At 40.2% G+C, this 12,094-nt stretch overlaps 1 protein-coding gene across 1 annotated transcript in view; it reads left to right on the forward strand.

Moving 5' to 3' along the window:
• Positions 1 to 12,094, forward strand: part of abca5 (ATP-binding cassette, sub-family A (ABC1), member 5) — a 40,941-nt gene that overhangs the window by 20,275 nt on the left and 8,572 nt on the right. The window contains exons 14-28 of the mRNA XM_028567372.1: positions 1,031 to 1,169; positions 2,400 to 2,490; positions 3,246 to 3,385; positions 4,240 to 4,359; positions 5,273 to 5,474; positions 6,838 to 7,004; positions 7,649 to 7,776; positions 8,020 to 8,157; positions 8,244 to 8,357; positions 9,381 to 9,551; positions 10,326 to 10,439; positions 10,706 to 10,843; positions 11,461 to 11,529; positions 11,609 to 11,700; positions 11,878 to 12,001. Coding sequence (XP_028423173.1) covers positions 1,031 to 1,169; positions 2,400 to 2,490; positions 3,246 to 3,385; positions 4,240 to 4,359; positions 5,273 to 5,474; positions 6,838 to 7,004; positions 7,649 to 7,776; positions 8,020 to 8,157; positions 8,244 to 8,357; positions 9,381 to 9,551; positions 10,326 to 10,439; positions 10,706 to 10,843; positions 11,461 to 11,529; positions 11,609 to 11,700; positions 11,878 to 12,001 — 1,947 coding nt within the window. The remainder of the gene's footprint in view (positions 1 to 1,030; positions 1,170 to 2,399; positions 2,491 to 3,245; positions 3,386 to 4,239; positions 4,360 to 5,272; positions 5,475 to 6,837; positions 7,005 to 7,648; positions 7,777 to 8,019; positions 8,158 to 8,243; positions 8,358 to 9,380; positions 9,552 to 10,325; positions 10,440 to 10,705; positions 10,844 to 11,460; positions 11,530 to 11,608; positions 11,701 to 11,877; positions 12,002 to 12,094) is intronic.

Below are 12,094 nucleotides of genomic sequence, written 5' to 3' on the forward strand. Positions count from 1 at the left end.
CAGACACAAAATGCAATTCAAATGTTTGTGCAACATGAACAGTGCTCTTACGTGACAACAAGATGTGTTTTCAACTCCTACCTCCTGCCGGTTGCTAGCTCGCCGTGCTAGCTGGTAGCTGCCGTCCGGGAGGGAGTGCGTTCAGCCAGGCAGGCTTCTGTGATAATCCACATGCAGCAGTTCCGTGTGTATTTGTAGCATATATATCCATCATGTGTTTGCTCCATCTGGCGAGCGCCTGCTGGTCTGGTGGATGTCCTCCAGAAAGCCGCTGGTGCCTTTCGTGGTGAAAAAGTAAATCACATCGGCATCATTGAGCCAATAAGCATGCAGCATGCTTCTACCAAGATCTAATAATGCTGCTGATTGGCTGTCTAACGTTAGACGTCGTAGAGACACGCAGGAAAAACTCGACGTTACACAGAGACGGGGCTCACTAGGGTTGCTCCCTCTTAGTCAATTAGTCAACTAATCGGTCGTTTTGGTCTTAGTCAACTTAGATCTCTTTAGTCCATTAGTCATGTTTGATGCTTTTTTCATGCTGAATGACTTATTTCCAAGAAACGTACAAGCACATCTCTGGTAAACACAAGAATTAAAGTGGTGCTTTTAGCATGACTCTTTGCGGAGAAACTCAGATTTACAGATCTGTCGATTAAATCAACTAATCGATTAGTCGATACAATTGAATGAGTGTTAGTCGACTAAGAATTTCTTCAATCGAGCACAGCCCTAGGGCTCACGTAGTAGGAGCTGATCAATAAAGGATTTGTGCCGTAATGTTCAATGTTGTAATTCTTTTGCATTTAAAAAAATTGTATCGACAACCGTATCATTCAGGAACCGGTATCCAAGTCACGGTATTGGTATCGGTACCGGTATCAAAGTTTTTTTAACGATACCCAGTCCTAAATGAGGCACTGAAATCTGCGTTTTGGTCCGGTAGATACCGGTCGTTAAGGTACCGATGCCGTATTAGCACCGGGTCTCGGTAACCAACCCTAGTCTGCATCGTGTTTGCTCCCATCAGATCCTGCTCTTGGACGAGCCCACAGCGGGCATGGACCCCTGCTCCAGACACCAGGTGTGGTCGCTGCTGCAGAGCCGGCGAGCCGGCAGAGTCACGGTCCTCAGCACACACTACATGGACGAGGCGGACATTCTTGCCGGTAAGAACTCTCTCGGTTACACAACCGGCACCGAAACCATTAGGCAGAAATCATCCCATATTAGAAATGAAAACGTTTAGATTTAGCCTTGCCATTGATCCAGTTTAAAAGTCCAAATTAATTTGATTTTGATTAAATAATTTAGTGCATTGCACCTGTGCTGTTGATTTATTACGCAGTGTTTGAGTGTAATGAACGAGTCTATGAGAGATTCAAGGATTCACCAAAGTCTTCAAGCTTTAAAGGTCCCATGGCATAAAAATTTCACTTTTATGAGGTTTTTTAACATTAATAAACCGAGCCCTGGGTATCCTGCTCTGCCTTTTTGAGAAAATGAAAGCTCAGATGAGGGGAAAGGTTACCTCCCCTTTCTCTGCTTTGCCCGCCCATGAGAAAGAGCGAGACATCATGGCTTTCAAACAAGCAAGGTGGCAGTTGGTCAAGGCCATCCCCCCCACCCTCAGATACAGTATTAGGGGACCACTAAGGTCTATATAAAAGAGACTTCAGATACAGTATTAGGGGACCACTAAGGTCTATATAAAAGAGACTTCAGAAACCGTATTAGGGGACCACTAAGGTCTATATAAAAGAGACTTCAGATACAGTATTAGGGGACCACTAAGGTCTATATAAAAGAGACTTCAGATACAGTATTAGAGGACCACTAAGGTCTATATAAAAGAGACTTCAGATACAGTATTAGGGGACCACTAAGGTCTATATAAAAGAGACTTCAGATACAGTATTAGGGGACCACTAAGGTCTATATAAAAGAGACTTCAGATACAGTATTAGGGGACCACTAAGGTCTATATAAAAGAGACTTCAGATACAGTATTAGAGGACCACTAAGGCCTATATAAAAGAGACTTCAGATACAGTATTAGGGGACCACTAAGGTCTATATAAAAGAGACTTCAGATACAGTATTAGGGGACCACTAAGGTCTATATAAAAGCATCCAAAAAGCAGCATGTCATAGGACCTTTTAAATTCTGCTCCTAGCAATTACGAATAAGCAGCTTCAAGGTGTTAATCTTTAGTGCCAATTTTCTCCAGTTTTTTTATTTATAGTGAAGCTTTTTTTACTCTTACAGTTGACATTATTCATGTCAGCATCTGATGCTGATAAGTATCACTTTGAAGACATAGTTTCTAGCCCGCTTAAGTTTAACAGTATCACAGAATTTGTTATTGTTAAACACAGATGCTTTTTTTCTTTTTCAGATCGCAAAGCTGTGATCTCTCAGGGACAGCTGAAGTGCGTCGGCTCTTCTCTGTATCTCAAGATCAAGTGTGGTGTTGGATATCATCTCAGGCGAGTAGATTTTACGTCCCTGGTGGTAGTTTATTGTTTCAGCTTTCATGTGCTGGAAAACTGCTACAAGTCACAGACCAGTGAGCCATTTTTGGATATTTAAAAATCTCAGTGGCCCATTGGTGAAGAATTTTATAGATGGCCTGATACGTTAATAAAATCCTGTACAAAAGACAAACAAATCATTGACGACATGTGACAATTAGGGACTTAACTCAAACAAAACCCTTTTACTCTCACAGAGAAGTGAAGAAACTAGAAACTATTCACATTTAAGAAGCTGGAATCAGAATTCTTTATTTTTTTTTCATAAAGAAATATTCAAGCTGATTAATCGATTTTCAAAAAAGTTGGTTGATTTAATTTAATAATTGACATCTAATGAATTAATCTTTGCAGCTCTAATAACATACTTAAAGAATAATTCAACAGATTTTGCTATGGCATATTAAGCATTTTACTTAAGTACAAGTATAATATATTTATCTATTTTATTATAGGATATTATGGTTTGCATTTGTGGGGGTGTTGTGTCTATATGTGTTATTAACGGGTATGGATTGTCCTGCTATGAAAGCTTTGTTTTTTGTCTAATGAGCACACTGCACCAAATTCCTAGCAACTTTGTTGCATGGCAATAAAGTATTGAATCTCAAAGTATTGACTCTTGATTCTGAGACTTTATAACACTCTTAACAACCTATGTCAACCACATATAGGTCTTTATTTAACTAGTCTCTTTTCCTCCCACGTAGAATGTCTATCAACGAGGGATGTGAAGCTGAAAATATCACGTCGTTGATCAAGCAGCACGTTCCCAAGGCTACGTTGTCCCGCCAACACGAGGCAGAGTTGACATTCACGCTGCCGTTTGAGAGCATTGACACATTTTCAGGTCAGATCACACTATCTTTGTACATTTTATTTGCCAAGTATACTTACATACACAAGTAATTAGACTTTGGTAGGTGTTAAAACTCTATACATTCAACAAATAGACATGTAGTAGTAAACATTCAGTAGACAAATAGTAATATAGAAACATACTATACAATAGAGACAACAATATACATATGGGCACATATCAACATAATATACAAATAAGGCATAATATCAATACAAGTACACATGGAGTGGGATGTAAAGTGCAAAAGGTAATAGTGCAAAGTAGTGTGCAAGATGCATATTGGAATGATAAGTATGTAATGTGTAGAAAAGTGGGTGAGTGGCCAAAGTGGGGATGACCCCACTTAGCTTTCTCTGACTGCCAGCTAGGCTGGGCGATATGGAGAAAATCAGATATCACGATAGTCTTGACCAAATACCTCTATCGATATTGCGCCGATATTCTATGGTTGATAATTGGTGCTTTAACAAAATATCTTCCTACTTAGATTTTAGATAAATAATCATCAGTAATGTGGACATCATGTCTAAGTGGGGGAAAAAGGCAAATAATAGAACAGCTAGAACAGTCTGGTAAGTTCAGAAAATGACATCACTTTACTGTAATGCAGCCTTTAAAACCAGGAAAAGGCAACACTTATGTCATATTACGATAATCAAAATCTAAGACAATATCTAGTCTCATATCACGATATCGATGTAACATCGATATATTGCCCAGCTCTACTGCCAGCCCTCTCTCTGTCTACACAAACCCCACCAAAACAAATGCTAAATCAATGACTCATTTGTGACTGTTAACTGCAGCAAGTGCTGACTATTAATACTGTATGTCATTCATAGGCTTGTTCTCGGAGCTCGACGGTCAACCCAAACTGGGAATTGCCAACTATGGGGTTTCCATGACAACACTGGAGGATGTGTTTCTTCGTTTGGAGTCCGAGGCTGAAGTGGACCAAGCTGGTGAGTGGGTAACCAAAACGGCGTTACATAAAGAAAATCCCAGACTACTTTCTAATTCAATAAAATGACGTCTGTACAGTGTTTCCTTTAGGATTCAGGTCTGTCCTTCTAGAGACAATATATCAGGAGACATTTCTAAAAATGAATTAGTTTTCTAAGAAGAATGACAGTCTGACATTTATTTCATATCTAAAGAAGAACATAACATGGATTTTCTGCTTCCAGTCTGTTTTGCAGGAAACGGATAAGATGTAGTAGACATCGGTGGTACGGTATAAACAGATAATATTTAGGTCAATCATTGGTTTAAAAAAAAAAAAGAATTAATAAAAAATATAGATTCTGGGGAAATCACGATTAGAGCTGTAATGTTTCCAAATATTGCTGTACAACTGATTGTCTCAGAAAAAATTGCCTTTAACAATATACTGTAATTGTCTCTTTCAGTCAAATTTAAAGATATTTATTTATTTATTTATTTATTTATTTATTTATTTATTCTTTACTTTTTCAAACAAATTAAAGTTTTGAATGAATCCCAGGATCCATCTTTTGGTTATATATTTAACTGTCTTGTGACCGAGGTAATGTAATAACACAAGTACACCGCCTATAAAGTAAAAAACATCTCTTTATTATTATAAACGTAGTATTTTTTCTTAAATAAATGCCCTTGTGGGGGGAAGGGCTTAGGAGACCGTTTTGGGCTTTACCTGAAAGGGGGGAGGGACTAAGAAGTTGTTGATGTTCACATTTTAGTCCTGGATCTTCTCAATCCTACCTACGGCACCTTTTTAAACAAAGGAACGGCGATTACTTACTTAAAAAATATTGCGATTAGACAATTATGTAATAATTGTTACATGCCTCATCACGATACATACAAGAATAGATTTTTCTTCCCCACCCCTAGACTACAGTGTGTTTAATCGGGAGCAGACAGAGGATGAATGTGACAACGCCTCTCTGGACGACACAGACCAGCGGCTGCTGACCTTCTCCGACAGCAAATCCGACGTGGTGTCGGGTCACGCTCTGTGGCAGCAGCAGTTCAGCACCGTGGCCTGGCTGCACATGCTCAACATGCGCCGGGAGAGGAAGGCCTTGGTTTACACGTGAGTCTTCAGAGACGAAACCATTTTTGAAAACAAGATCCAGTTTCAGGTCAACCATTCGGGACTGAGACACTGAACTTATTGTCAGACATGACACTGTTACAGAAAATAGCTTTTTTACAAATATACTAGTAAAATTACAGCAAATTAGGGATTGACCGATACTTGTTGTTCAATTGTTCAAGGCCGTTACCGATTTATTAGTAGTTAATAAAACCGATATTTGGAACCGATATGTATATACAGTGAAAATGAAAATCTTTTAAGTCAAAATTAGGATTTTGGAATGTTACAAACTCCAACACAAAACTGTTTAAATGCTTTAAAGGATGACTACTGCTTTTGTTTTTAATGTAAGTTAATAGGGCAATTGTCCAGCTTGTATTTACCTTCACAAAAGTGCTCGTTTTGCCGCTGACAGGCTCAGATTAATATTCGAAGTGTCTGACAACATTATGGAAAGGATTTCTGAGGAGGTCGACCTTTCTGTTAAAGAGTAAGATCCTTTTTTTTAAACATAAAAACATCTGCGAAATTGCATTAGCTAAACCCATCGGACTCCATGTAAATAAATTGTAATTTAAACATCGTAAAATACATTTCGTTCAAAGTCGACAGAAACAAAATAAATCTATGAAAAGCCATTTTGGGTCGTCTTTCCACTTTTCCAACCATCACAACTCTAGTTTTGGTTGAAATAAACACATAGTTTACCGATTTACATGTGACAATATGTTTGCTCTATACACTCATTATACACGTATTTGTGTGTCTGGTGGGTTTAGTGTTAGTGACCTCAGACCTGTTTCTGGTTAAACAGAAAGTCTCAAAGAAGTTTTAAAGGTCTATCTCTGAAGGGATCCTTTCCATAATGTTGTCAGACACTTGCATTGCAGCCCAGTCTGTGGCTGCCGGTTACGGTGTTCACTCTTAGTACTGGACCAGTTTCAAAGATTGTTTCTATCTGTCACTTACCCTTTAAGCAATAATTTAATAAATTAGAAACTTTCAACACAATACCCAGTAACAGACAGTCCGATAGTGTTGTGGGCGGGACATTAATTCAGACTCAGTGGTGAGTGAAACCGAAGCAGAGGGACAGACACAGAGCTGTATTTTTTAATTCAATAACTTTATCGGTTATCAGGCAAATAATCGGTGATAGACCGATAATCGGTCTATCACTAATGCAAATATTTCATTTGCTAACATGAACTTCCTAATCAAGTAACCGGACATAACATATCTATAACTTTTATCCTCATAGAATATAAAGACAGCTGATCAAATATCTGATTGAAATAAATTGATGGATCTACAGCATATTGTCTCTCTAACCCTCACCCCCTCCATTCTCCTGCAGCCTGGCCTTGTTCTTGGTGTTTGTTGCTGCTGTGCTGGTCCTATCTCTGGCCACAGGAAACATCCAGATACACTCCCCGGACCGTCAGTTTCTGCCCATTTACCTCCTCAAAAGGAACCAGTCGCCACGGAGATACGCCACCAGCCTCCTGGTTCAGAACTCCACAGGTGAGTCCACTTGAGATTTTCTAAAGGATAAGATTTTGTCTTGTTCCTGGGAGGCTACAAGCTGATAGGTTCATGTTTTCAGTTTGTTTTTTTTATTATTATTTTTATAAGATGTCCTCTCAATTAGACTTCAGATCTCATTTCTGTCAGAAAGTGCTTAATGCTGTAAATATTGTGATGGGATACTAACTGCTGTACAACTGTTATCTTACACTGCAACGGTAATCGATAAGAATTGTCCCACAGGTGCGATTCTAACCAAACTCCTTGACGATGACCCTCTGAATAATCATTTACTCTCACTCCCATTCTCTCCATTTTGAACTCCTTGGGCCCCGATCAGAGTAAAGCCTTTTTGCTGGCTGTTTTTGAACTGCCTCAGGTTGTTTAGCAGAAGCACCCTGAATGCCTCGATTTGAAAAAACTTCAACTCAGAGCGGGAACAAAATGCCCGACCGTCATTTAACTCCACTGAGAACAGGTTGGCTGAGGACAGGTGTTTTGATGGTGGCCTAGCAAGAGCAAAAACAAATGATGCAACTGGTCTGATCGTAGGGTTTTCAACAAGAAGGGCTGTGTGCGCTCTCTCTGATAGAGTTTTTCTCGCATGTGGGTCAGCATTGCTTTTTTTCGTGTGCCAACAGGCTCTGATATTTCTGACTTCATCCACAACCTGGAGTCTCAGGACATCCAAGTGGAAATGATGAAACACAGCGACTACATGTCCGCAGCTCCCCACAGCGCCGCCATCAACGTAACCGGATCCAGCAAGGTCATTAATTTATTATTGGACCGATTGAATTTAGTTTTTGATACCAGATATTTGAGGAAACAGGAGAGGGAGAAGCAGATGTGGGCTCACCTCCACCTACAGTTGATGTGGTGTTCTCAGATGAAGGGCTCTTTGTTTGAGTGCTGCCGAGTCCTCGAGCAGAGAGCCTTATATTTAGATGGAGTGGAGTTCAACTGTCAAGATGTGGCACTTTTTAACACTTTGGTTTCTGTCTGTGAACAGGGTTTCAGATACAGTATTGCGTTCAACAGCACCACCGTTCACTCCTTACCCATGGCTGTCAATATACTAAGCAACGCTCTTCTGAAAGGTCTGAATGGTACTAAACCGATCAGAACCTGGACCAAACCATTTGATTATGTGAGTATTCGTTAGTTATTGTATCTAACCTGTTTTCCTTGTGCCATTTCAAATAAATGAAATGTTTCCATTGTGACATCCCTCAGCAAATCCCGGATGCCACGTCCTACGCTCTGGTTTACATAGAGGCCATCATACTGGGAATGCTTGCAGCTGGAATGCCTGCGTATTTCGCGATGGACCACACTCGAGACCGAGAGGTAATGTCTGAGTTACCAACAATCGTTTCATTTCACAAAGGGAAGAAATATTGCACTTCACTGCACGGACACACGCAGCTTTGACTAAGTTGGTTCATTTCTAAATTTGGAGTTGTAACTATAGTTTTGTACCAAAAAAAAAAAAAAAAGAGAGAGGTGGGAATTTACTGCAAAGGGCTCTACATATGGAAATATATCATGCACTCCTTCCCTGACATGCATCATTTTTAAAGAATGTTTTTGTGGCACTTGGACAGCTTTATTGGACAGTTTTTAAGAAGCAGAGAGCAGCAGGACACATGAAAGAAGGGGATCACGTATGACAGAAGTACGTCATGTTTATGATTTGTGTTAGATACAAAGTCACCAGAAGATTCCGTACATTGGTGCCCCTGTCCCCCTCCTGTAGTGCACAAAGCAACTCATAGCAATTAGTTAGATTTTTAGATTATTTCCTTTCTATTCCTCTGCTGTGTCTGTTACTGCTGGCTTTCCCAAAGATTTCCGGTCCTCATTAGTACGGCTGGGTACTTGTCAAAACGATTCGATTCAGATTCACAATGTCCCGATTCGATTCTATATTTCTCTATGAATTTCAGTTACAATACCAGTTTAGCTTGGATATAAAAAGGATTCTCTGATAACTTATGCGGTATATTGTACAAGCAAGAAGCAACCCTCAAATATGTTTTCTAATGCTCCATGTTGATGTTTACATTAACAATTGACCCCCAAAAAGTTAGGTTAAAGTACTTTTTACTTATACATCCATGGTGAAAAGGATATATTCAAAGATCAATTTCTGAATTTAGGAGAATCGATTATTTTAACGAAGCCCTGGCAAGAAACACAATCGGGCTTCTCGACTTCTGGATCCGCTCACTCAATAAAAGATCGATTTGAATTGGAGAACTGATCATTTTAACCAAGCCCTACTGACTTATTAATGTAATAATACAGTAAATAAATCGGTCCATATCTTCATTTGTGTGTATATTTGCCTGTTTTCTTTTCTCCCCTCAGATCAAGTGTCGCTCTACACTGCGTATCTCCGGTCTGGTGCCGTCAGCCTACTGGTGCGGCCAGGCTGCCGTGGACATCCCCTTCTACTACCTCATCCTCTGCTCCATGAGCGCCGTCCTCTTCTCCTTCCACTCTGGGAACCTGCTCACGTCCAGCAACCTCACCGCGGTGGTCCGTACTGCCGTTTACACGGGATGGCTCTCGCATACATCACACAAGATTATTATTATACAGTTGTGCTCGTGTTTTAATTCCAAAGGACAAGGGGACTTTATCAGGATGCATAGTATCCTGGATCCGTTAAATAACTGGCCTTTCAAAATAAACATCTGCCTGCCTCTATGGGAATTTAACATAGGGGTGGACTGACTTATGCCCCCTGTGTTTTAAGGAAGAACATTTATGTATTTACAATACATTATTCATTCACAAAGAAAATTGGTGTCCTTCAAGGTTGGATTTTTCCTCATTTTTGTATTAAAGGCATTAAGATCAATTTCCAAAAGATGTTTTTTTGATTCCTCTTTGTAGTCAACTTTAGCATGGGTATGTAAACTTATGAGCACAACTGTATGTACCACCCCTTGGTTTAAAAAAAAAAAATTTATCTTAATTTCTGAATAAAGGACTCCCTCTTCATTCCACCTTTTTGATTAAGCCGCTAAACATTTTAAAAATCAAAACCAAATGCATGATGCAATTAATATTGATGTAGTCTATATACACAACGTTCCACTTCCGGGATCGCATTGGTGCCGCCCGAAATTCCTTCTTTAATAAACCAGAGCACGTTTTTCTCCCATCCCAGAATGCTATGTGGACTAGCCAGACCTTCCTCCGCAGCGCTGTGGAGGAAGGTCTGGCTATGCGTACTAATATTGCTGGTAATATTCATGGAACATAAAGAAGTCCCTTTTCCATGACTTGTCTCCTCCCCTCTCTTAGGTCCTGTGTACTGTTGGCTTCGGTCCAGCCGTGATCCTCTTCACTTACGTGTTTTCTTTCGGCTTCGCCCGAGTCCAGAGCAACAGAGATTTCTTCTCTGTCATCTCCATGATGGTAAGGCGGGATGCCATGTGTATACACAATGAAAATACACGTGTAACCAGCGTCCAAAACATGATCTTCAAACAGCACCATAAAATGTGTTCCTGAAATCCTTGAGATTAATAACTGTGATCACAATACCTAAAATAAACCGTAACAGGGCTTATTATTTTGGCTGCACATTTGAGGATACTGAAAGAGTTTCAGGTTTAGTTCATTTCTGGTCTATCTAATCATCGTCTTTTGGGTGTTCTCTGACTGAGTGACTTATTTCTCAGGTGTGTGTGGTGTCAGCCTCGCTGGTTCAGCTGTCCTTTGTGAACGACAGCCCTGGGTTGACCAGAAACCTGCACAACGCCTTGTGTTTCTTCAACCCTCTTTACCCTCTCATGGGCTGCCTCAACTGCATCACCAAGGTAGGAGCTTCACCAGGGCAACCAGTCAGTCCTTTCAGTGGTTTCTCTGTCTGCAGTTTTGTCTTAAAACCTGCATCCAACTTTATTTCAGACCACATGATGTGGAAGGGATGAACCCATTGAGAATTAACACCAACTTGCTCGGTTCCATGCCGATTTTAGTTTATTTTAGCCTCTTTTTTTTTTTTTTTTTTTTTTTAACACATGGTTTTGGTTCTCTGGCTGCACATACTGTACTGTAGACTGTATGATTTTAAAGGGTAACTACCGATGGGAACAGCAATCTTTAACATTGGTCCAGTATTAAGTGAGATCACTGCAGTCGACAGCGGTGAAACAAGCTACAAAGTAAGTTAATAGGGCAATTGTGCATCTTGTATTTACCTTGTTTTGCCGCTCACAGGCTTAGGTGTTGGAACCAACCCATCCAGAGAAGCCTTTTCTATTGATTTATGGTATATTACCTAACTTGTTCATATAGAATAGTTCAGGGTGCTTTTGTTGGACCCTTAAAAGTAAGCTTGCGAAGATGTCAAAGTGCCAGCTGTTTCTTTTTAAGACAGTGGCTTCTATACGAGCAGGAGCCCCCTCACTGATGTTTTTTTTCTTGTCTACAGGCAACCTTCCTCCCCTCTCTGTATGAGGAGAACTTCTTGTGGAAGAACCTGCTCATTGCGGTTGTAGCTGTATGTATCTAACTTTTTACTACGTTCAGTAAATAGAATGTGTGTGTTCAGCCTTTTATTTTCTCATTTCTGTGATCAGCCGTATCTCCAGTGCATCCTGCTGCTTTTCCTGCTCCGTTGGCTTGAGATCGGTTACGGTGGGAGGACGATGAAAAACGATCAGTTCTGCAGGTAATGATCAGATTTCAGATCAAGTCAGATCACACGCTCCCTCGTTATCACTTCTTTTTGTAAGTATAGGTTTGTTTCATGTATTTCACATGAACCGTTCAAGCTTCGTAGTCTGAATTGAGACTCGTGTCAGTTCAACTTCATGACATAATGATGGAAGATTCTTTTGCATTTCAGGATCTCATCCAAGTCAAAGCCCAAAGTGGAGAAAAATCCAGAAGAGGCGCTGAACGAGGATGAGGATGTTCAGATGGAGAAGGCCAGAGTGAGGGAGGCCCTCACCTGCCAGTCTTGCGAAGACGTAAGTGGATATCTAATCTTCTGGTACAGGAAAATAAGGAGCTGTTGAATCTTGTCACAGCGGATGATCCAGATATGAGCCACTTTACCTAAA

This window comes from Perca flavescens, chromosome 21 (assembly GCF_004354835.1).
Source record: "Perca flavescens isolate YP-PL-M2 chromosome 21, PFLA_1.0, whole genome shotgun sequence".
Taxonomy (NCBI): Eukaryota; Metazoa; Chordata; class Actinopteri; order Perciformes; family Percidae; genus Perca; species Perca flavescens.